The sequence below is a fragment of a genome, unplaced genomic scaffold (genome assembly GCF_019419815.1).
Source record: "Pyrus x bretschneideri cultivar Hongxiangsu unplaced genomic scaffold, Pyrus_bretschneideri_v1 Contig6, whole genome shotgun sequence".
In the NCBI taxonomy this organism is placed as follows: Eukaryota; Viridiplantae; Streptophyta; class Magnoliopsida; order Rosales; family Rosaceae; genus Pyrus; species Pyrus x bretschneideri.
In genome coordinates, this window is record NW_025999798.1 from 4,542,589 (window position 1) to 4,567,005 (window position 24,417).

The following is a 24,417-nucleotide window of genomic DNA, read 5'->3' on the forward strand; positions in this document are numbered from 1 at the left end:
CTTAAACGTGTGAATTTAATTACTTTGACAGATTTTCATTGGTAGGTAGTCAAGAACACCCACTTATTAATCTGGGTTACCGTCTTTACGTTTCTCATTTAGTGACTATGCTCAAATTTTGGACATTTCACCTTCGAAATCCCCCTCTCATTGATGAAAAACAAAATAAAAGATACAATAAAACTTCTATAGAGTAACACTCTATAAAAAATAACTTCCTTAAAGTCTTAAAAAATTCCGATCTCTACTTGGGACCAGTTATTTATAGGAATAACTCCATTTTCTGGTCCCATTAAAAAACACATCTACACATAGTAATTATTGTAAACGAGTATAAAAATATGCAATATCACAAATAAAAGTTTAAGATGAACTAAAATCTTTCTCTCAAGTTGATTGGGACAATACTTTAGTTTTTAGAGTTGATATCACGTCTTTGTGCTTTTAGATACGTAATACTTGGTCAACATGAACACATTCTTATTTTTTATTTAAAAGAGTATGATATCATTGAAAAGAAATGAAAGCGTACAAAGTAAGGATATAGTGCAACTGGACACCTTTTTGGCAAAACCAAAATGTTTCTAACTTCTCAAGCATGTTTACAGTTTTTTGACATGAAACTTTTTGTATTTCCGTACTGTCATCTAAGGAATCCTATTTAATTATACCTCTATTAAGTAATAACCTCTTTTAAAGTTATAAAATTGATTCGATTCCAACTTTTAACTTAATAAAAGTTTTACCATATATGATTGATAACCAGTTACTCTTACCATGCACAAATCACAAAATGCCACTCAAACATATTACTTCATCGCATGTTTTTTTTCCAGTCCAAAAATTTGAGGAGGGCACATCGACTGGCAAAACTGGGTTTGACATTAGAGCATCTACTGGTTTGGTTTGAGAAACTTTTTGATGTAATTATAAATCTTATTTTTTAGGATAGTACAATTTTGTAATTTGTTAATACAAAATGCTATTTTTTTTTCGATCATGTTGAAATTTTTGATAAGATTTTTATCGATGAACATTAATATGAATCATATCATTCTTTATGTAGGCATTCTTTTTCATATCAATGAATATCATATTTGTTTCGGTCTGATATATTATAGTAGGACTATGCTATGAAATAGAGTATCTTTTTAGTATTACGTGAAACAACTTACATATGTCATGACCGTGTAACAACCATACGAAAAATACTCCGTGGCATTGATGTAATTTATGTTTGGATTTGCTGCATTGTGTTGTGGCAGGATAACTAAGGTCGTTGTCTAGGGATATGGATCCTATCCGGATCTTTACATTCTATATGTTCATTATACATTGTGCGATTATAAATTAATTTTAATCTTTTTATTTGAAATTAAATACAGAATGTACATAACAAAAATTAAACGCATAATATACGATGAACAGATAAAATGTTATCTAGTGTTGCTGTGGGTGTGATTAAGTAGGTCAAGCGTAGACTGAGAACTATGGGTAGAAGTCGACGGGGGATGGGCCATTGGATGGGTGTGGTGGGCGCACGCGGAAATGGTGGGTGAAGGGGCGGATGGGGTAGCTTGGCCTTTCAGTTATGGGCAGAACAGAACGTCACCTTCTTATGGTTAGTTTTTTTTAATTGGAGCGAGGACTGCAATTCTATAATAAATAAGAAAAATATAAAAGATATTGAATTCGATACTTCGAGCTAGTGAGTCAGTTTAATTGTGATTAGGGTAGGAAAAAAACGACACTAATCACACCCCAAAACAAAGTGTTCCAATATAATTATCCACTCGCGAATCAACTCGATTTGAAACTCGGTAACACTTGTTTGGGGGGATTCATAAGTAAAGATGAAAACTTTCTCCTCAACCACCAAAAATATTTTCATTTGGATTTAAATTTTCTTTTTAATTTCAACGTTAATAATTAAGAATTTAAGCTTCTCGATTCTTCGAAGAAAACCCAAAATATCTTAAACTTTGAATTTGGTAGGTAGAATCAAAATTCAGTTGTGGTCCTCAAGGAATTAAGGGGAGCTGAGACCTAATGGAGTTCATAACTTCTACCCATGAACATTTGATAATATGGAACCAAATACATGGGATCACCTAATTCAATTAGAGCATCTTTAAAGGAGATGTCAAAAATATCAAGTGGATAAAAAATGAATATTTTCCAACTGATGAACCAAATGCTGACTTGGATTGAAGGAGGTGCTCTTGGCGTAACAAATGACAGCAAGAAAAGTTAATGTCAAATTATTTTTAATTTGATTAACAGTACGACCCACAGTAAATACAATCTATTTTGTTTCTTTGAAATTGTTACTTTTCACCTTCTTTAATAATTAACTCATAAGTATTTCGCATTATTGCTAGCCAATTATGAAGATTAGTATAGATAATATCATTCGTTAAAAAAAAACACATAAGTATTACAAAAAAAAATGAAACATTCAGACATATCGGGTGGAGTAAGAAGTTTTATATGATGATATGGCATCAAATTTAAATTTGATACTTTACATTTGATATTTCCTTTAAAAATGTTCTAAAAATCTAAAAGCGGTAGATGTTTAGCGTAACAAATATGAGAATTATGCAACTAAACATATATGCGTCTGTACATTATTCTGCCGCCCAAAACTATGCAGGTTTACGCTTTACTCTTTACAGCAATTATTATTAATAATAAGGGAGGCCTCTTCTGCCTGAACAGCTCTCGTTTACTTGGATGAGGATCTCGTAATCCTCAAATTACATTCGTTTATTGTACATTATACGGTCATAAATTATTGTAAATTTTTTATTTAAAATTGAATATAAATACTACCTACCGAAAACTGACCGCACATTATACAATGAACGTATGTAATTAAAAGATCCTTGTGATCCTCACAAAGAAGATATGTCAGAGATCCTCTCACGTTTACTTGTAACACCTGTTCGTGGAAAAAGATCTGCTTCAGGCTTGGTGGAGAATCTCATGCAACTTGTCAATAAGGGCTATGATCTGATGGCTATGCTTGCCTATCTTCTGTTTTAAAATAACTAAAAACGGTTTTTAATGAAATGTTTTTGGATTTCAAAAATAGATAAAGTGTTTATTAAATAAATATTAGTTACGTGCTTCTTATAGAAAATATTTTAAGTGTTTTTTTATAATTTATTTACATTTTTACTAAAATTAGCTAAAATATTGTTTTCAGTTATTTTAAAAACACTTCTAAATGAGTCTATATATTATACATACACTGGTTATTATAATAGTGCTTTTGTCTTTATGGGTAGGCAGATTTATACCTTTAATAAACATGGTATTTCCCCTGTGGGAGGATTTGAATTAGTCTTAAATTTTGGTTTAGGGATAATCGTTGAGTCTTATGTTTATCATGAAACGTAAATTGTTGCTGTATTGCATAGAAGAAGTGATAAGAGTTCGTACGTCTCTTTTCTCTGCCAGTGTATAAAATGAGGTTGTGTTCATATCCAGGATAAAATAATACCATTCACTCCACCGATACGTTGGATAAGATTGCCAAAACACTATGTGGTATGACCAAATCACAAGGTCATAATATATGTAACCAACTTACAAATTTTGACATTTAAATTTTTTTTATTTATTGAAACGATTGCTTTCGTCCTGTGTTTGATGAAAACTAAAAGCTACTCGATAACTCTTTCGTTTTTAATTTTTATTTTTGGTGCTAGTGATGGAGGAAGAGTGTATATGAGAGTAACGAAGAATCAAGAAGGAAGAAGGGAAATACTTTATATTTATGACAAAATGACTTAAAACATTTTATTGTTACGTCAAACTTGAGGTCATGATTAACGAACCACTACACTCACAACAAAGTTCCGTCATAATCATACATCATAGTTTTTATCACTACAACAAGTACACATCTGTGAACACGAAAGATTCCTTGAAACAAGAAACAAGAATAACGTGTGCAACAATAATATTTTTGTGTTTAATGATTTTGGGGTTACGATCTCTCTCAAATTTGGTCATCTGATTCTATCTCCGTAAGATGTAGATTTGTTGATCCAAGGGCCGTCGAGGCTTGATCTTGGATGAACAGTTGTAAGTTTCTTCAAGGGCCTTCGTGGCTTTGATCTTGAAGGTTGATGGAAGTTTCTTCAAGGGCCTTCAGGGCTTGATCTTGAATGTTGATGGATGAGCGGATCTTCAAGGGCTTTTGGGCTTGATCTTGAAGAACGATTGGTTTTCTTCAAGGGCCGTTGAGGCTTGATCTTGAATGAACAGTTGGTTTTCTTCAAGGGGGCTTTTGGGCTTGATCTTGAAGAATAGATGTGTGGATTTGTTTGTTGATCCAAGGGCCGTCGGGGCTTGATCTTGGATGAACGGTTGTATGTGTGGATTTGTTGAGGTTGTTGATCCAAAGGGCCGTTGGGGCTTGATCTTAGGATGAACGGATGAACACTTTCTTCAAGGGCCGTCGGGCTTGATCTTGAAGAATGGGTGTATGGGTTTGTGGATGAGTTGTTGATCCAAAGGGCCGTCGGGGCTTGATCTAAGGATGAACAGTTGATGAATGATGAACACTTTCTTCAAGGGTCGTCGGGGCTTGATCTTGAATAATGGTTGTGTGGATTTCTTCAAGGGCCGTTGGGGCTTGATCTTGAAGGAAGATTTGACGAAGAACGAAGAGTGCTTTCTTGATCCTTCGGAATTCTTGGGAATTTGGATGCTTGAGAGCTTTGGAGTTTCAAAGCTTCAAGGATTTGGGGAATTCTCTCCCAATTTTGGAGTAGAGAAATGTATTTGTGAATTCCTTGATGCTTGATACCTTGATGGAGAAGCCTATTTATAGGCTTTGAGAATGAATCACCACCACAAAAATATTTTTTTCCTTTCCAAGCACCATTGCCTAATTTTCCCACTTAATGCAATATTGAAATTGAAGTGGTGTAACTTATGGCCTAATTTCCCACTTAATACCATTTTAAACTTGAAGTGGTGTAACTTATGGCCTAATTTCCCACTTAACACCATTTTAAACTTGAAATGTGTATGCTTTGTCATTGCCCAAATGAGAAAAACTTGCTTTGATCCGTAATGGATTGAAGTGTGCTTGCCTTGTCATTGCCCAACATGAGAAGAAAAACTTGTTTTGATCCTCAATGGATTGAAATGTGCTTGCCTTGTCATTGCCCAAAAATGAGAAGAAAAACTTGTTTAATCCTTCAAGGGTATTTCTTCCTATTTTGTTGAGTCACACGCCATGTGTACAATTTGTACAACACGTGGCGTATGCCATGTATGCCTTGACACGTCAAAACTTTAATGCATTGGTGAACATTTGTTTCACCGAAATTTCGATGTCTACAACATCATTATTGTATACTTGCAAGTCGAAATGGTGTGACACGAAAACAACACAAACACGACAAAAACAACATGTTTGTTGGGTCTAAATGAAAGGCTACATGTTACAAGGCCCAAAGAAAGGTTGCATTTTTTGAGGCCAAACTTTAGGCTAAATACAGCTATAAAGTCCTCTGGACATAATTGGGTTACTTCCCTTTCTTCCCTTTTGATATTGGGCTTTTAGTCCAAGTCCGCGCCAGTGTTGGTCCAAACCATGAAGTCCAACACGACGTCGTTTTAATAGTCAGTCTCGACTCAGCTGAGAATTGCAAATTGCCTGTGCAGTCTCGGAGTCTCCCATCTGCCGATAACAGAAATGAAGAGTCTCCATAACCATAATCCCCTTTCCAACTGAACCAAATTCCCAAACAGATTATCCGCAACAAAACCAAATTGATCTCCGTAACCAAACACCCCCACAATCTCCATGCCAATTTCCTCCATGTCCATCCTCCGCCATCGCACCATCATCCCCACCACCGCCGCCGCCCTCCCAACCGTCGCCAAAATCATCCGCCAAATCTCAACTCTCCGGTGCGTCTCCGTCGCCGCAGCCAAACAGCACCAGAACCCTAACGTCTCCAGGAAGTCCCAGCCCCCGAACAAGAAGCTCCTCAGAGCCAAACACACCTTCAAGGACTACTCCTCCCTCGCCCCGGTCCTCTCTCCCCAGGACAAGCCCCCGCTCTACGAGTCCCAGACCGTCGGCACGGTTGCCGCTGCCCAAGCCAACTTCATGCGCGTCATCGTGGAGCCTCCCAGAAGCATCGAAGAGAGCAAAGTGGAGCTGCTGTGCGTCGTGAAGGCGGTGCTGAAGAAAATTAAGAGGAGAGTGCTGGTTGGGGACAAGGTGCTGGTAGGGTCGATTGATTGGGTGGACCGCCGGGGCATGATCGAGAATGTGTACCAGCGGAGCTCCGAGATTCTTGACCCTCCGGTTGCGAATGTGGACCATCTGCTCGTGCTCTTCTCCATGGAGCAGCCCAAGCTCGAGCCGTTCGCACTCACCAGATTCTTGATCGAGGCCGAGTCCACCGGAATTCCGCTCACACTCGCTCTCAACAAGTCTGAGCTTGTTGACGAAGAGGTTGGATTCGATTCTTCATTAACTTTAACTTTGGTGATTAGTTTGGCTGCTTAGCTCTAATTGTTGTTAATCTCTTGTGTTATGTGAGTAAACTTACTTATCTTGATTAGATAAGTAAGTTCTATGTATAATAATTCAATGCAGCATCAAAATGATTCTGAATTTTTCGTCTGATGCTGTATTGTTTTCGTATAATAGTTCAATGGAATATCAAACTGGCTCTGAGTTTTTGATATTGGTGATGAATCTTTCGAATTTCTCATGGTACGGCAGTGCGCAAGAGTTCTAATTCAGTTCAAATTTAGCACTTTAACCGAATTGGAACTATTCTTTTTGGTATGCTAAATGTGGTTTGCTTTTAGAAGTTGCTATGTAATCTTTTTCCGTCTTCAGTATATTCATTTCTGGTAGTATTGATTCCTAAGCGTGCTAGCCTTCGATTAAATATGCAGGCGAAGGCTGCATGGAAGTTTAGGCTGCATAAGTGGGGCTACAAGCCGGTTTTTTGCAGTGTTGAATCAAAACATGGACTTGATTCTCTTGCATTTATATTGAGAGATCAAACGAGTGTCATTGTCGGTCCAAGTGGAGTTGGCAAGTCTAGTCTGATTAATGCTTTGAGGAGCAACCACCATGCTTCTGATGCTGCAGAAGGGGAAAGTTTGTTTGATCCAGTGGGTTTCAATCATTCCCTTCGTTCTTTTTTCTTTTGTTTCTATGATTTCGTTAGGGTGAGTTTGGTGCTCATATCTCCGTTGTTTTCTGTACTTATTTCAGATTTTAGGAAGCAAATGGTATGGGGACCAGCTTGTTGGACAGGTTTCAACAAGAAGTGGCCGAGGGAAGCACACTACACGCAATGTCTCATTGCTTCCATTGTCTAACGGGGGTTATCTTGCTGACACTCCTGGCTTCAACCAGCCTAGTTTAACGAAAGTCACCAAGCAATCTCTAGCACAAACATTCCCAGAGGTATGTGTACTTTTTATTTGATGCCTTTCGCTTGATTCATGTACATAAGTTCCTTTCCCATCACATTGCTGGCACATGTTGACTTTTGTTACTTTCTACTGGTACTTATGCGTTTATCCTATCAGATCAGGAAGATGCTCAGTGACAGTGAGCCTGCAAAATGCTCATTCAATGATTGCCTGCATCTTGGTGAACCGGGGTGCGTCGTTAGTGCTGATTGGGAAAGATATCCATACTATTTCCAACTTCTTGATGAGATCAGAATCAGAGAGGAATTTCAGTTGAGGACGTACGGAACCAAAAAGGAGGGTGATGTAAGGTATGTTCGAACTACATGTAGGTTTTTAGTCCCAGTTATGCATGCTTGTTGACAGAATAGTTCAGTTTCTGTGGTTTTAAGTACTTGAATGCGGATAATACGCATTACCATGGTTGTTACGAACTTGCGGTGTAACATGAGGAATGTTATGCTCTACCGAAAACCTCGTGGTAGATTGAAAACAGCTACCATTTCACCGTCCTTATGGCTTGAAGTGTTTGTAAATTCTTTGTTTGCTGTGTTACAAAAAAATGAGAATCTATGCATCCGTCACACTGATGTGCACAGAAAAAAGAATTGTTATCATAATTTTATGCCAGTTTAACTTTGCCCTGGCACTTGTGGTGCTTGTGCAGACGTAACATCTGCCATATCGTAGTTCAATTGGATCTCTGGCATATCGTTCTCACATCACGTTCTGGTTTAGTCTCGTTACTCACACAAATGTAGTACAGATGTTTCTCTAGCACAAAGTTCTAGTACCTTGCACATTTCGTACGTCCTGCTTCTGAGCCTGAACGTATCACATTGCTTGCAGGTACAAGGCGGGAGATAAGGGCGTTCAACAAGCTGAACCACGGTTGGAGCTGAAGAAGCACAGGAGAGTATCTCGCAAGAGTATGAACCAATCTTTACTCGATGAATTAGACGAGCTGGACGATGACGACAACTTACTAGATGAGGAAAACGATCCGTTTCTCAAGGCAATGAGGGATGAAAGCCAGTAGAAAGTTCAATCTTTTCGTACATTGTAAATAGTTAAGCTTGAGCCCTGATCTTGACAACAACTTACCGGAGTCTTCTGTAGTGAAACGCAAGCACCGTTTGTAATTGGCAACCGATTCAATCTCAGATATCTTTGCACTTGTAATCATGCTTAAATCAATGTTTACCTAATGAACTATCAAAAGAAAATCAAAGGGTTTCATATTTCTGAATCAGAAAACCAAACAATTAAAACAAGATCACATAAACGCAGCAGCAAATACCAAGAAAATCTCTTCTAGTCTCATTGTATGACTGCTGAAAATATATATATGTCTCAGAACAATGTTAATATCTCATTAAATCCATTGATGTGATGACCTACTTCTTACTTCTTGGAGGATTTCTTCTTCGAGCTCGCGAGCTGCTGCGGCTGCGGCTTGGGATGCTTCTCGGCTTCGCTCGGGTCCAACCACTTGAGGGGGTGGCGATTGAAGAAGGGCCAATTGGGGATGGTGACCAATGTGGTGAGAACCACGCCACCAGCATAAGTCAGAGTCATCATCTGGAACGATCCGGTTATGTAACCGGTGGCGAAACCCACAACGGCGAAGACCAGTAGCAGTATCTGCATCAGCTGCTCAGCTAGCTTCTGCCCTTGCCAATCCATCTGCAAATTAAACGGAAAATTAAACAACTTATTACGATTAACCTAATTAATTAAAAGACTAAATAAAGTGAAGCAAATTCTCAACATTTGAAACTGCACCGGGAAAACCCTAGAAACAATACCTTGAAATGAACTCTTAGGTACCAACTCCTTCCTCTGCAACCTGGAAAAATAGGAAACATAATTTGAAAACAAAATTAACGAGGTCTTGTAAATCATGAGAATAATTTGATTGGCTATGAAATCCTTCGGCTGCCCAACAACCAAATTCATAAAAATCAATGGCAGAATTGAAATGGAGAAAATTTGATAAAAAAAATTGGGATCGGAAACCCTATACCTTCAACCAATCGATAGAAATCGAAACTGAAATTACACGAGAGGACGGAAAGGAGAGAGTTTTTACCTGCGAACAGACCAAACGGAAGTGAGAAACTGAGAACTTGTGAGGGGACGAAATTACAAAAAATAAAAATCGAGGCGCTCGTTGAATCCTCGGCAAGAGATCAGAGACGTTGATTTTGTATCTGACGGTAGAGAAGCACGGCACATACGTGGTTTGCTCTAGTTATTTGATTATTTTTGGGTCGATTCAGTTTTGGGTTTACCCAGCCCAATTGATAGTTCCCCCACCAGGCCTGCGATTTCAAACCCATGGACAAATTTTATGGTTGGGATCCTCTCTCCTCCAAAGTTTCTTTTCCAGTCCCCTACTATTTGAGCTGTCAACAACGATCCAGTCACGTCAACATCTTGTGTTAAATTTTTTATAGAGAGAAAAAAAAAAAAGAAGCGAGAGAAGAGAGAAGGCAAGGGGAAAAAATTTGAAGGAAAGAGAATTTTACTTCCAAAATTATATACGAACCAATGCCAACTCCTACCAATAGCATCAGCCCACGTTTTGGTCTCTGCAAATCCCTCTATTTTACACACATTGCAAGGCGTTCAGTGTCGATAAATAAAGACGTGTAAATTTTATTGATATGTTCTCATTCCCTCGGTATCAGACACCAGTTGGTGGTGTACCGGTTGCCATATAAGTTGTTCTCCTATCGAGAGAATTTTTGGTTAACTTTGTGTTAAAATTCTATTCAATCCCATTTTCCATAAGAGTATGGAGATTAAGAAAAAGCTCCCCCTTAATAATACGGGTAAAGGTTTGACCGAGGGTATTTACTATTTCCAAGTTACCTTCCCAGTTTGAATCATGTTTCCGCTTCTAACAAAAGCACTTGCAGTAATCGCATTCCCAATCACTAGTTATAGAAGCTCAATTCAACCCTTGATTTCAAATCAAAAGCGAGCGATCATGCTTTCCTTGGTCACACAACGATCAGACAGTTTAAGTTTCCGAAATTCGAGTTTCCGATCTGTTCCAAAATTTATGTTTCAGACCTTTTGCAAGGGACAACAAAATGACATTGAATCAATAATAGGGCATGATAAAGTCGGTTACATTATGAAACTATCTCTAGCATTAGTTTTCAAGCACATTCCCCAACCAAAACATAACTTGGTACTAAAACAACACGAGGCAGCAAAATTGTCTAGTAGAGCAAAAAACCCTCATCACAGGAAATCAGCAACTCTTTGATTTGTCGAATGATGCGCTCTAAGAGGAAGCACCACTTCTGAGAGCAGCCTTCTTCGATTTGCTGGTTGCCAACTGGCTCTCAGGCTGCAACGGTAACAGATAATCAAATTACTTCACGACTTGCAACACGCATTTCAACAACATTAGAGGTACTTGATGTATAATTTTCCTTTTTTTTTGTCGACTTGAAGTATAATTTTCAAAATACCTCTTTCTTAACGGGTTCTTCCTTCTCAGACAGGATCAGCTCAATATGGCAGGGAGATGACATATATGCTGCAATAGGTTTAGCAATATAAATCAATATCAAAACAAAGATTCTCAACAATAAAATAAGATAGGGGGATAACCGCTTGGCACTTACGGTTGATTCTTCCGTGAGCCCTGTAGGTTCGGCGCCTTTGCTTCTGTGCTTGGTTGACCTGGATGTGAGATACAATCAGGGAATCAACATCCAAACCCTTCACCTGAAAGAAAAAATAGAAATTATTAGTCTTCGTGGAAAATAGAGATCACAATACCAAAGTAATACGCAGAGTGTAAGATGATGCAACACACTTCAGCATTGCTCTCAGCATTCTTAAGCAAATCTAATATGAACTTGGCAGACTTGACAGGCCAGCGTCCTTGCCCATTGGAATGCCTGTTCTTTGCCTGGGCAGTACGCCCAACACCACGGCAGAAACGACGGAAGGGAATGGCCTGCTTGTGAGCCAGAACATCCTCCAAATATCGCTTTGCCTTGACCAAGGTTAACTTTCTGATAGCAAATGCAGTTTCCCTTGTGTTCTGTTAAGCACAATAGCAACGCAAGTCCAAACTTCAAAAATAGTTATCGAAAAAACTCTAAAATTGTAAAAACACAAGTGTAAAATTGTTTTTACAAGTGTCAACACTCACATACAAGGGAGCCAAATCATGTTCCTACTAAGGCCAATTGGATGCAAACACAAGTACCATCCACCGATGATAGACATGATTCATTAATTACTTCTTCTTATACTAGAGTTATGAAAATAAACATATATAATTCAAGCGCAAATGTGGCGTCATTAACTGAACCTTCAGTCACAAAAATGCAACAGATGCAAAGTACAGAGGTTCACCCAAAAACAATGCAATTGATTTTCCTGAAGTTTACGGGAGCTAAGTTCACAGAAGGTAACTAAGCCCTGCTTTTTTAAATCAGGTTTCAAAAATTGAAAAAACTTAAACATGACCAAATGTAGCATCATTAACTGAACCTTAATTCACAAAAATGCAACAGATGCAAAGTACAGAGGTTCACCCAAAAACAATGCAGCTGATTTTCCTGAAGTTTACGGGGGCCAAGTTCACAAAAGGTAACTAAGCCCTGCTTTTATGAATCAGGTTTCAAAAACTTGAAAAAATTCATAAATGAAAAAAATGTGGCATCATTAACTGAGCCTTCAGTCACAAAATGCAACAAATGCAAAGTACAGAGGTTCACCCAAGAACAATGCTAGTTATTTACCTGAAGCATACAAGAGCTCGGTTCACATAAGGCAACAAAGCGCCGATTGTTTGTCCGACAGGATTCAAGAAATTAAATTAAATGCACGTACGTGTGTGCGTGTGCACGTGTACGTATATGCATATAAAACCACCAAGTTTGTGTCAATCTTGACCAAATTGTCCAAACTTAAAAAGCCCGACTACTCCTAACTCGCAAGACCCGTAAAACTAGAAACCAAATGTTTTCTGACTAAATTGCACACACATAAAAACAAGCAGAACGACACCACCAATACAAAATGCTACATGTATTACTTAATCTCTACGCAACAACAAAAAACAGTGTAGATTCATTCAAATAAGCAACAGAAACCTAAACGAAACGCCACATTGCACAACCATATCATCACTTACTTGAACAAAACAAGGTAGAACAAAAACCCAAAAGCATGTAACTTCGAAACATTAAACTCTACGACCAACAAATAATAATAACAATACCTTGAAATGAACCCTCAGGTCAGAGCCTCTTGCTTTGCAAGCTGAAACAAACGAAAACAATGAAACCCCACATTCAGATCATACCAATTTTCCCAGAGAAACGAAACGAAGATTCGTATACAAAAACCCACTCGATCTGTAACAGTAAAACGATAAGAGGACATACACTTCGTGATATTGTCGGGCTCTCTTGAGTACTTCACCTGAAAAATAAAATAAAAAACAAAATCACTGTCAGTGCATTTGAAGGCGCGGAGATTCAGAAACGGACTAGATTTCGCGCAGGAGAGAAGGAGAGAGAGAGAGAGAGAGAGAGAGAGAGAGAGAGGAAGGAGGTGAATAGGGTTACCATGGCGGCTGACGGGGCTTCTGCCTCAGTGAAAGGGTTTACGCTTTGCTTATATTAGCAGAGGAGGAGAGTTCGTGTGGGACTTGTGCGTATATAAACAGATGGAAATGAAACCCTAGTAATAACCAGACCTAATAGGCTAATGGACCCTCACTTCGGCTGCTTTGGGCTTCATGGCAACCACGAAATGTTTGGTAAGTGGGCTCCCTTACAAACCCACGACCAATTCAAACATAAATATATAAAAAAAAGACAAACCGTTGTCATTTTGTACTATGGTCTAGTGGTATTCCTCCTCACTCGTAAGTGAGAGGTCTTAATTTCGATTTTTGCCAAAGACGAATTTGAACCGCATTATTATGATGCGCCCATTGTGAGGCTTAGCCCACTCCCCCACCACCTTAATGTAAAAAAAAAAAAAAAAAAAAAAAAAAACCCATTGTCCTACCGGCATAGCCATACCAACAATAAAATTAAGCACATACTAGTTAATTAAGTACATACTAGTTAGCGTTTCATGGCAGTAACAGAAAGCAATCATATTTATGTAACCAATTTTTCTCCTCTAAACAACTAACCATCTAACTCACTAACATTGTTGCTCTACTAAAAAATAGTTGATTGAGAAGGTAGCTAGTTCCATGTGTGATCTTCCTCAATTTATTAATTTTTTTTAGTACAACGATATATTTTATACTAAGGGGAGGGGGGAGTTCGGCTAAACCACACAATGGACAACCTAATTTGGTATCGAATTCCCGTTTACGAGATTTGAATCTAAGACCTCTTACTTACAAATAAAGAAGAATACCACAAAATCGTAGTATTTAGTGGCTAGTAAATTCCACTACTCTAGCTTACATGTAGGAGGTCAACTGAACTCAGGTCTCAAATATCAGGTGAATGCTCTTATCTCACCAAGTTGAGCTACAATTTTCTTGCATTTGTGAGAAGTTAGTCCAATATCATCGATGATATCAAATAATTTATGCAAATCTTTTGATGATATCAAATAACTGTATCTCACGGCCACACGAATGCAAATTTAGATTTTCTCTCATTCTATTTCTTTCTCTTCTAACTCTTCTTTTAATTTAGATCGTTCATAATAAATCTAATAGTTTGGAGCTGTGCCACATATTTAATGAGCCATATTTTTTTTCTTTTATTATTTTTGTTCAATCATCCTTCCTCTTCTTCACCACTGTTCACACCACCACTTACCCTCTTCCTCTTTCACAAGCCACCCATGATTGTTTGTCTAGATTACAAGAGGGGATGGGAGGTGAGAAAAGTAGGAGGTGAGGGAATTCTCCTCTCACTAAGCACCACACATGCTCCTTTCTTTACTCCTTTCTTATTAATCTATCCATTTTTACTTTCTATTAATAGCTGCTAGTTTCATGGCTTGAGTTATATAACGTAAGAAAAAATTCTAGATTTCTTGGTTGTCACATAATTATACGATATCAGGGTACCATATATCGTGGCAAGTGATTCACAATATCTAATTAAATAAATTTATTAATTGATATGACATGTGTACATTAGATATTAGTACAAAAATGTGATCTCTCTAGCATTTTTCATGAGCAACGGTGATAAACGAGAGAGAAATAGAATGTTAATTTAGGATGGTGCTATTCAAACATTTATTTTTACCTCTCACATATCTCTCTCAATTTTCGATGATTGGATCGAATGAATTGAATAAAATTAATGAACAAAAATTAACAATGATATGTGGGAAGAAAAAAATGAATTTGCGAAGAGGACCCACATACAATATTAATTCTCAATAAAAAAAAGGGTAGGCCCAAATTCCAAAATATAAGCACCAATGGAAGCCCAGTCAAAGTAAACCCTAAGCCGAAAGCAAACCACCAACCACCCAACAGATAAAAACCCTAATTAACAAATGCAAATGATGCAGCCAAAACAAAAAACATCGGAAAGGTGTCTGAGAAACCACTCCACCATTGCACGGAGGAGGATGAGATCAAATAACACAAATTCTACGAAAGTACCAAGGTGGTCTGAGATCCCACCAGAATTACTGCAGTTGCTCCTGGAAAAGCTTCCCTCATATTTCGTCCACACCCTTCGATTCAAAGCTGTTTGTCCTTCTTGGAATCACGCTGCAAAATCGTATGTCTCCGGCCCATCTTATACACCACTGCCTCAATCTCCATGGCTCATGCTCCCCGCTCAACGCCGGAAGAAGCGCCTCCCTAGTGATCCTGATGTGGAGGAGGAGGAGGGCTGCTTCTTTAGCCTAGCTGAGGAAAAGGTTTACAGGATCAAGAGGAATGTGTTTAGAGGCTTACGTGACGACTCTTATTGGTCTCGGTGTGTGGGATCATCACATGGGTGGCTAGCCATTTGGAATCCGAAAGCCGGGGAGATATTCAAAGAAATCATTTACCTTGCCAATCCAATTTGTGGTGAAAGTCGGACGCTTCCTCCGTTGCACGTTCCTCACATTTCCAAAGTTGTCCTATCCTGGAACCCCTCTCGCAATCACAACTTTGTCGTTGTGGTGGCGAGTCACGGCGGGGGTGTAGGACGTCTAGAATTCTATAAGCATGGCGGAGGTAACACTGCGTGGACCAAGCTAGACTTAGTTAGAGAACGTAAGTACTGTGAGATTGTGTTCCACAATTGGCATTTGTTTGCATTATGCAGCGACCACTCAGTTCATGTTTGGGACTTCGGTGAAACCTACAATCATCCCAAGAAAACCATGGAGTTACAACCTTTGATGGAGCAAATGGTTTACGGTGATGGCGACGGCATAAGGCATCGGTTGGTGGAGTCGATGGGTGAGATTTTGCTTGTGGAGCACGGACCGTTGCTCTACTCTAGTTGGGATGAAATATCAGTGCCCTTTTATGTCTACAAGTTAAACTTTGATGCCAAAATGTGGGAGAAGGTTGACTCTTTGGGCGATCGTGCTATATTTCTTGTTGAAAATCTGCCAACCATGTCGTTATCCACCCATAAATTGCCAGAACTCGAGGAAAACTCGATTTACTTCACAGGCGAGGTGAGTGACTTGGTGCCCGATGGGCGGCCTTGTGATTTTTTTGAATTTCATCTTGGAGTATACAATTTAGAAACCAAAGTTGTTAAGTCGCTCTATAAATCTCGACTGGCTGGGAACAGAAATAATAATTCGGAACCCGTTTGGATTGTTCCCAATCCACAGTGAGTTGAATAAAGTGGAAGCTTTTAAACATGTTTTGTTTTCGTCTACACAGTACTGTACACAGCTAGCTTAGATTAGTTATAAGAAAGAATCACGTTAGGTCGACCAATTTTGTGGACCAAATTTGCCAATTATGTGATGTGTCGTCAGTAAAAAATAATTACGTGAGAGGAATGAAAGCATGATTTGATAACGGTAACGACTACGAAAACAAATTTTATGATGATGACGACGATAAGATTAATAACCTACAAAGTCTTGAAGATTATACCTTGCGCTTTCTTGTATATAGGTTGAATTTTGTTGATGAGGAGTGGGAGAACGTGGAACGCTTGGGTGGTCGGGCGTCGTGTTTGGGCGAAAATCAAGCAGCAATGTCGCAATCAACTCGGGATTTTCCAGAAATCGAGTTCTTCGATTTACTTCACGAACTCGTTCACCACTCGTTTGGTTTGTTCCCAACGGACGGTGATAGCTACACAACTAGTGTGCAGCGTCCAAGTACAATATTTTCCACAACTCATTCGGGAAAACATATGTAAACGCGCTCTTAGCGGATTGATCGCTTCTGTGTTTCTATGTTATGTCGCGTTTATTATTTGATATACGTGTTTTAAAGCACACGAATATTGTTATGCGAGCAGAAGTTAAGAATCTTATTGCAGAACGTTTGAATGAATATTTCAAACTCGTCTTTAGCATTGCAGAAGTTAAAATAAAACTAGAAGATATAACTCGACAAGAAGCTCGAGTAAGCAACGACATCCACCCACTCCGGAAAAAGGCCTCTCAGCTTCTTTGTTTCGTCAACCATATATTGGTCTATGACAGCAACATCAACCCTCAAATCTTCAGAACCGGTAGCCTGCAATTATCGAAAGCAAAATTTTAGAAACGGACAGAGCTGGAAGAAAATAAATTAACACCAGTTGAAAGAGTTATACCTCTAACCAGAAGTTCCAATACTCAGAGCTAGCTCCACTAAGCCGGCATATATATGACGGTGGACCTCCAGCATTCGTTTCAGTAGCTGTTCCAATTTTTCTCAAGCATAAGCGTACACTGTGTGAAAAGGTAAATGTGTCTATCAAAAAATAAAAATGCAAAAGACATTCCGTTACCTGGAAGTGTATTGTCTGCAAATGACCAGTTCGATAAAGGGCCTGTTATATTGACGACGGTAACCCAAACCTCCTCCAAGGAACTGACATGAAGTATCACAAAAAGCTTTAAAACTTGCAACCGAAATTAAAAGAATAATCCAGAAAAACCATATAGAAAGCCTATTCTGTATCCAAGAGTAGGTCATGAATGTGGTGGTTTGTTTTACTCACCCTAAAGACAGTTGCAGGTATACTCTCCGAGATCCCTCGCTGAAAACCTTATGTGGCTCATAAGTAGACAGATGGGGGAACTGTTTGTATTGCTTCAAAATACCATCACTTTTTGCCGGGAACTTCAAGCTTCTTGAGAACAAAAACGACACAGGAAAAAGTCCCTAAACATAAATACAAAAGGCCATCAGATAATTTTTCATCCATGGTGCCCATGTTTCAAATTAATATTGAACAATTAACTGAACATAGCAATTAACGTGCACGAACAAGTTATCCATGGATTACAGTAAGGCTGTAGGGTTGCTCTTGAATCTCGAGTACATCTTACGCTAGTTTGAATGGAAGAATTTGGAATGAGGACTTATATTTGATTTTTTAGTGAGAGTATAGACATATTTTTGCTGAGATAACATCGGTAAGAAGTTCATTCAGGTAATAGATCATAGACACAAAGAACAATGATTGCATGACATGAGGACCACGGGTAATACTCTAGGATGAGTGATCCAATCTCAAGGATAAGCACTAGAGATTAAAAAGGTCATAGAAGGCTGTCTTTAATAGTAAATTGACGTAAACTCATTACAATCTTACATACCATAAAATTCTCCCGCTGAGATAAATTTGCAGTTTTAAAAGATAACTCTGAAGTAATGTGCAATTCCTTTGCCGCCTCCGGTGCATGTTTAAATAGGAAAAGTAAAGAATTGGAATCTACGACAGAAAAATCATAGCTGGACTCCACAACCTGATTTGCATCTGTCACACAGAAGAAAAACTGTTTGCATAGGGTGTAGGACAAATCCAATATAAAGGAAAGCAAAGATGAAAAGTAAAGAAATAAATAACTACTAGTTGAAACTAATATTAGTTGGATGGATTTGCAAATATTTTAAAAACCATGGCCTGCTTCATCTATCATAACTATCACATAACAGGTTAGCTTTCGCTAGCATGGATACCTGCAGTAAGAAACGTATGCTGGAAAACAATCCTCTTAGGAGCATCCGCACTGTAGGGAAAGAACTGAGATGACAAAGCCAAGCCTAGCACACTAATGTGCAGCAAAACTTGCAAAATGGATGACCTAGCTAACCAGCGACCAGAAATAGGTATCAGAGGGCCTACACACCAACCAGTCACAACTCCAACTATTGCTGCCATCACAACATCAGGAATAAAATAACCTGCAAGAATATAACTGAAGATTAAAAGAAGATTTTCGTTGAATTTTTGCATAACGGGAATCCAAAGTACTTGCAGCATAATTCAAAGTATCTGAATGAACCATATTTAACAACAAAATCTTAATGATCTTGTTCTATTACAAGCACAAACCACAAAGTATCATAGAGAATTATGATCCAAATGAAGATCACATATTGATTCAAGCACAAAAAACCTTGAACAACACAATAAATTAAATGTGAAGGTAACACATACCAGCAATAAAAAATGAAATTTCAAAAATACTAACCATATGGAGGTGGCAAAGCACCCATCATACCCAGCTTTTCGACCAGAAATTGTAAAAGAAATCCACCAAAATATACAGAGTATGCAAGGCATGGAACTATAGGTAACATGTAAAACAATGTTGACCTGAGAGAAATGATATATGTTCAGTTAATGAACTGTAATGTCTTTTCGAACTGTGAGAACAGGACTAAAATGTTAATGAGAACTGTAAGGAAGGAAACACACAAACACACCAGTCACATTATAACTTTAAGAACTGTGGAAACCAGTACCTGAGTGACTGGCGACCAAATAACTTGACTGATAAGCAATATGAAATCCATCCAGGAAGCATAGATACGGACATTGAAAAAGTCAAGAAGCCTCCACTGAGCCCACCTAAAAGGTAAGCCTGCTTTCACTAAATAGTTTTAGCTGTCTCAGGGTGAACTAAACAAATATGAGTTACGCAACTTAAGTTCATGATTCATCCTTTTAAGTGATCAGTAAAACTTTTAAGTGAAACCATCTGACGTAAAAGGTAACCATGCTACTTACCATAGTTAATATAGCGTATAATCCAAATGCTCCCCAAAACCTCGCTTCATCAGATAAATCCTGCAAGGTTCAAGCGTATGATAATTTATTTGCTAACTTAACATACTGGGATTACTGATATACACAGGCATTACCCAATAGGTCTACAGACTGAAATAGAGACATGATATCACCAAATTAATCTATAAGGTAGAAATATAAGCGCATGCAAACTTTACAGGTCATAGCTTCAAAATCTTTTCTTATTCAATGCAAGCTGATTGACAGACAAGAGAATGTAATAAATGGGAATTAAAAGAAATCTATAAGTTTTCAACGAATACATAGAAAAAGAAAAAACATTTCTCCACAACCTTCTTCTATTGAAAAATAAAGATAAACTTGGTCTTGTCTGGTGCATAAGAGTACCTCCTTTAAAGATTTGAGACCTGATGCATCTTGGGAGAGGGGAAAGCTACTCCAAATAATTCTGGGAATCAACATACCAACAAGTGAGCAGGGAATGAACATCAAGTAAGCCAAATATGGATGAGCAAACCTGCATTTGACCCAAAAGGTCAGTGAGAGTTTCAAGGTATAAAGTGCATCTTCAAAATACACAACAGGAGCTTAGATAAGAGTTTTTTTCTCTTCTTTTTGTAGGACCTAAAACTAGTCGACTAGAAATCATACTTTAACTTCATTTATGAATACAATATGATCCAGAACTTCAACCAAGAAAGGCACACTAATTCAATTGAGTTGGAAAAAACTTTATCCGTAATCACTATAAACCATTGACTAAAATGGGCAGCCCTTTCATCAATGGTATGTGCTTCACTGATGTGTCTGACCAATGAGCATAATTAAATTCTACTGAAAAGTTCAACTTTGATAAAAAGCTAGACTCATACAAAAATCCTTACAGAAAAGCTCAATGCTATTTCAAAAAACAACAGGGCTATAATTTATAAGGTTAAACTCAACAAAATATGAACCCACCAGTTCATAGCATGACTAGTGAACAGCAATCTCAGGATGGCAAGGATAACTGGAAATACAATTGCCAGAAGAATCCCAGTGGCATGGAAAATTGTTCCTGCAAAATTAACAAATTGGACAACAATGTTGAAAATTCTTGATAAGATGTCAAAGTTTACAAAAGACAGACGTGAGTTAAATAATGAATCCAGCCCACCAAGTAAATAACCAAATTTTTCGGGTGCAACAACTAGGACTCTTAGCAATAAGGTTGCATGAAGGTGTTCAAATTGAAAAGCAGCGGATTTACCTTTCATAAAATCGCAGAAAGTTGAAAAACAAGAAAGGAGCCCACGATTCTGCTTGTGTGAAAAAATGGGCATGGCTAAGAAGATGGCAATAGGAATACTGTGAAGTAGCATGGCTACCTTCCGTGTATAGTATATCTGTAATATTCATCATTAGAGAGTGAGGACGAGTATCACATATCAGCTGAGGACATGTCAAATTAACAGTATCATGAAAATACCACAAATCACCAGCTTTGTACCGTACCATAAACATTGATAAATAATCAAAGAAAACAGCATGCTCTCCGTCGTACTGATATCCATTAGACTCTCTTTCATGTATAACTTGTAGCTTAGAAGAATTGGTGAAGGCCTTAATTATGCTAACCAAATTCTCTCCACGAGCTTGCATACTTCCAGGTCTGGAGGCATTGGAATGTATCAGAGGAAGTGCTTAGGGACAAAGTGGTTCGAAAAATCAAATTAAGTAAATATGTACCAAAATAGCAGATGTAATGCGTACAATAGTCTCTCCAATGTATCATAGGATGTATGATAAAAATAACCACCAAGAAGAAAGATAATATCCAAGCCTGGAATGTCGCCATAATCTTGAGAAAATATCCGGAAATCTGTATCTCCAGGAATAACAGGAAAAACATCCTGCAGATGGCACATAATGTGTTCATAAGTATGTCAACCTATAAAATAAGACAAACTAAAAAAAAAAACTATATTATCTGAATTAGTAAAAGGTACTAGAAGATCATAGCGTTATAATGGGTAGAATCAAGTGAGTAAAAAATATCACGCCTATCCATTTTCACTATTAATATGAAACTGGAGTTACAGAAAAATTTAGCTGATGCATTTATCAGGAGGCAAAACTAATCACTATAAAAACACAACAATGTATATCAAATGAATGAGCAAGTGAGAATAAACTGCACCCATCAAAATGAAAAGTGATAAAAAGTACTGCAAAAGACAAATATTAACCTGAGCTGCGCTATGTGCCATGGGATATACGGCTGATTCAGCATAGACCTGAGAGGGCCAGGAACCAGGTCCTGATTGACAAACTAAATCTGCAAAAGTCAAGAGTACAGAAATCAACAGAGAATGTTGCAGCACCAAAAAATTCCAGTTCGACAAATCCATGAAAATGAAAATGAAATTCATGTTTTCTGTAGTAAAGATGACAATTCCAGAATGTAATCAATATTTATGCCAATAAAGTCACATCAAGAGATCATCTGGAAAAGATATTTCCCAAAGCAAATGCATCCCATCTGTTCAAGACAACTTAAACTATAATTCAGTCATCCAAGCAAGGTAGTTTGAGTATTCTAGGTGAAAAACTGTTCCTAATTTATCAAGGGAAAGGAAAAGCAATAGCCATCAACTAGTGACACTGTGGAATAGCAGCAACAAGTCAAACAAACACCTAAACATCTTGCAGAAAATAATATTGACAAGTGATGATATCCTACCAGGACCGCCTGTCCCTGATGCCTCCACATTTATAAAAGCCCCAATGGTATCACGCCATTGATGTGTCTTCATGAAGCCATGAGAACCCTAATAGGGTAAGAAATCACCTCTAATGAGCTTAAACATATCAGATGCCAATAAAAAGCTCAAAATTTTTTATTTTTTATTTTTTATTTTTAACTATATAAAACCTGAATTGGTAGCAAATGATTCAATTTCCAGACTAAATATTATGGAAACAACTTACCAACAAGAAAAGCTCTTCAGCACCATTAAAAAGAAAAATAACAGGCCGAGGAGGAACCCATCCAGAATCCACAATTAGCCTCGCTATTTCAAGCATTGATGCTGCAAAAGAATAGGAAAATAAAGAAAATGGCATGAACATGCATGAAATGATTAAAAAAAATGAAAGTTTGTTTCTACCCACCTACACACGAACCGCAATCAGCAGCACCTGGGGAAGCAAGTGGACTGTCAAAATGTCCATTTAACAAAACTGACGGTTCATTGTCTTGTGAATATTTCGATGATATCCTGCCATTGAATAAAACTTAATGTGCAGTGACATTTTCTAAACTGCAGCATGATGAAAACATCAACGCCACTACATTACTCATCATATTCCTATAACTTTGACAAACAAAACATAGATACTTATCACTACAGCAATAAGTTGTGACAAAACTGAGACCGGCAGCCTATTGATAAGAAATTAAAGTAATCGAAAATGTGTATAGTTACCTCATCACAATATTTGTGTGGTTTCTGTAACCAAGAGAAATGCTATGGCCCAGAAACATCATATTAAAGGTTCCATTAACAACGGACTCTTCTATCTCAATTCTGCACGTATAAAAATTTAGGCACCATCATCACGGAACTCCAAAGAACAATGAATAAATAATAAATAAGCAATCTTTATGGTTTATACAGACCTAAGATTGGACCCAGCTCGCTTCTTTATCATTTCCAACTGCCCTGTAATGTATCGAGCAGCTTCTGTCAAGCCAGGACGCCCTTCCTATCAACAAATTAGGAAACTGCAAATAAGTACCTCAACCCATAAACCAAACAGTGTACGCAATCTCTCCAATAGCAATAACAATTGCGAATTCAAATCAAACCCAGAAAAAAATCTCAAATTGTTTTTTCTTCAATTTGGACAAAAAACGGAGAAAAATGCAGTGAGGGCATTGAAAAATGAGCTCACCTGGCGGCCGTCGATCTCTTGGGTCAAGACTCGAACGTGCTCGACAGCTCTGGCTTCCGAGAAGCGATCGAGAGGAGCGTCGATCTCGAGCGGCTTGATGAAGCGCATGTAGAGTATGGAGTGAACCAGCGCCGCCATGAGGCCGTACGTCACCACCAAAATGAGCAGGAACTTGAAGCCGGCTGCGTCGCCGGGGCTGAAACCCAACGCCATTTTTTTCCCGATCTCTCTGCAGTTGGTGAGTCTGCGGATTTGTGGAGTGACGATTGGAGATGGTGGGTTTTGATTTGGAGAGGTGAAGGAAGTCGGCGAATGGAGAAGTGCGTACGCATAGAACTACCTTCCCCGCTAGGGGACGTTGTGATTGTCTAGAAGCCGGCGAATAATACGAAGTTGTGGAAATTGCGGGCTGTTTGGACGTTTTGGGACCCTTTTGAAATATTTTAAGAAAATCTGTGGGATTTTAAAGGAGTTCATAAAAGTTAAGGGTATTAATTCAAATTTGGTTTAAAATTAAAAAAAAAAAACGGTATTATCTATAATAGAGTAAGAGAGTAGATTAAGTTTCACAATCAGGTAGCAATAATAATGTGGTTTAAATTCGTTTTTAACGAAAATCGAATTTAAAATTTCTTCACTTACAAATTAAAATGAATATCCACTAAACCGTAATACTAAGTAAGTATTTCACAAACCATATTTGACACAGGATAAATGGATAAACACATTTAATTTGCTCGAGCAATATTTTCATTTAATGCAGATGATGGGATTAATGATTCAGACTTGGACAGAGACACAAAGGTGTTACTCACTGTTGAGT

General features: G+C 38.1%; 5 protein-coding genes and 3 non-coding genes across 10 annotated transcripts; 2 read left to right on the forward strand and 6 right to left on the reverse strand.

The window, feature by feature from the left end:
* Positions 1-5,726: 5,726 nt before the first annotated feature.
* LOC103929954 (small ribosomal subunit biogenesis GTPase RsgA 1, mitochondrial-like) lies at positions 5,727-8,652 on the forward strand. Its single transcript, XM_048572029.1, has 5 exons — positions 5,727-6,490; positions 6,943-7,164; positions 7,268-7,462; positions 7,588-7,781; positions 8,320-8,652. Exons 1-5 carry the CDS (start codon positions 5,831-5,833, stop codon positions 8,507-8,509), a joined length of 1,461 nt encoding a protein of 486 aa, XP_048427986.1. The 5' UTR covers positions 5,727-5,830; the 3' UTR covers positions 8,510-8,652.
* Positions 8,653-8,691: 39 nt separating this feature from the next.
* Positions 8,692-9,680, reverse strand: LOC125471531 (signal peptidase complex subunit 1-like). Of its 2 annotated transcripts, none has more exons than XM_048572030.1 (3): positions 9,563-9,680; positions 9,279-9,319; positions 8,692-9,156 (listed from the first exon to the last, which is right to left on the reverse strand). In XM_048572030.1, exon 3 carries the CDS (start codon positions 9,154-9,156, stop codon positions 8,875-8,877), a length of 282 nt encoding a protein of 93 aa, XP_048427987.1. In that variant the 5' UTR covers positions 9,279-9,319; positions 9,563-9,680; the 3' UTR covers positions 8,692-8,874. The 2 variants fall into 2 exon arrangements, with proteins under 2 accessions (XP_048427987.1, XP_048427988.1); XM_048572031.1 differs by having other exon boundaries at positions 9,497-9,607.
* An 872-nt stretch (positions 9,681-10,552) lies between these two features.
* Positions 10,553-13,189, reverse strand: LOC125471248 (60S ribosomal protein L17-2). Its single transcript, XM_048571464.1, has 7 exons — positions 13,077-13,189; positions 12,894-12,930; positions 12,728-12,768; positions 11,309-11,539; positions 11,115-11,217; positions 10,959-11,026; positions 10,553-10,834 (listed from the first exon to the last, which is right to left on the reverse strand). The coding sequence occupies exons 1-7, from the start codon at positions 13,077-13,079 to the stop codon at positions 10,769-10,771; spliced, it is 549 nt and encodes a 182-aa protein (XP_048427421.1). The 5' UTR covers positions 13,080-13,189; the 3' UTR covers positions 10,553-10,768.
* On the reverse strand, positions 11,790-11,932 carry LOC125471710. Its single transcript, XR_007253795.1, has one exon. It is a non-coding gene; the product is annotated as a small nucleolar RNA snoR74 (small nucleolar RNA).
* On the reverse strand, positions 11,972-12,114 carry LOC125471709. The gene has a single exon (XR_007253794.1). It is a non-coding gene; the product is annotated as a small nucleolar RNA snoR74 (small nucleolar RNA).
* On the reverse strand, positions 12,156-12,297 carry LOC125471711. The gene has a single exon (XR_007253796.1). It is a non-coding gene; the product is annotated as a small nucleolar RNA snoR74 (small nucleolar RNA).
* Positions 13,190-14,995: 1,806 nt separating the features above from the next.
* On the forward strand, positions 14,996-16,342 carry LOC125471678 (putative F-box protein At4g17565). The gene has a single exon (XM_048572378.1). The coding sequence runs from the start codon at positions 15,001-15,003 to the stop codon at positions 16,285-16,287; it is 1,287 nt and encodes a 428-aa protein (XP_048428335.1). The 5' UTR covers positions 14,996-15,000; the 3' UTR covers positions 16,288-16,342.
* A 571-nt stretch (positions 16,343-16,913) lies between these two features.
* LOC125471546 (endoplasmic reticulum metallopeptidase 1-like) lies at positions 16,914-24,025 on the reverse strand. Of its 2 annotated transcripts, none has more exons than XM_048572076.1 (21): positions 23,595-24,025; positions 23,320-23,405; positions 23,126-23,227; positions 22,812-22,918; positions 22,629-22,729; positions 22,381-22,468; positions 21,887-21,975; positions 21,411-21,550; positions 21,153-21,309; positions 20,908-21,043; positions 20,619-20,715; positions 20,046-20,175; positions 19,638-19,697; positions 19,373-19,491; positions 19,099-19,223; positions 18,584-18,808; positions 18,220-18,380; positions 17,619-17,782; positions 17,406-17,488; positions 17,229-17,314; positions 16,914-17,149 (listed from the first exon to the last, which is right to left on the reverse strand). In XM_048572076.1, the coding sequence occupies exons 1-21, from the start codon at positions 23,805-23,807 to the stop codon at positions 17,006-17,008; spliced, it is 2,613 nt and encodes an 870-aa protein (XP_048428033.1). In that variant the 5' UTR covers positions 23,808-24,025; the 3' UTR covers positions 16,914-17,005. The 2 variants fall into 2 exon arrangements, with proteins under 2 accessions (XP_048428033.1, XP_048428034.1); XM_048572077.1 differs by having other exon boundaries at positions 23,320-23,424; positions 23,595-23,710.
* Positions 24,026-24,417: the final 392 nt, after the last annotated feature.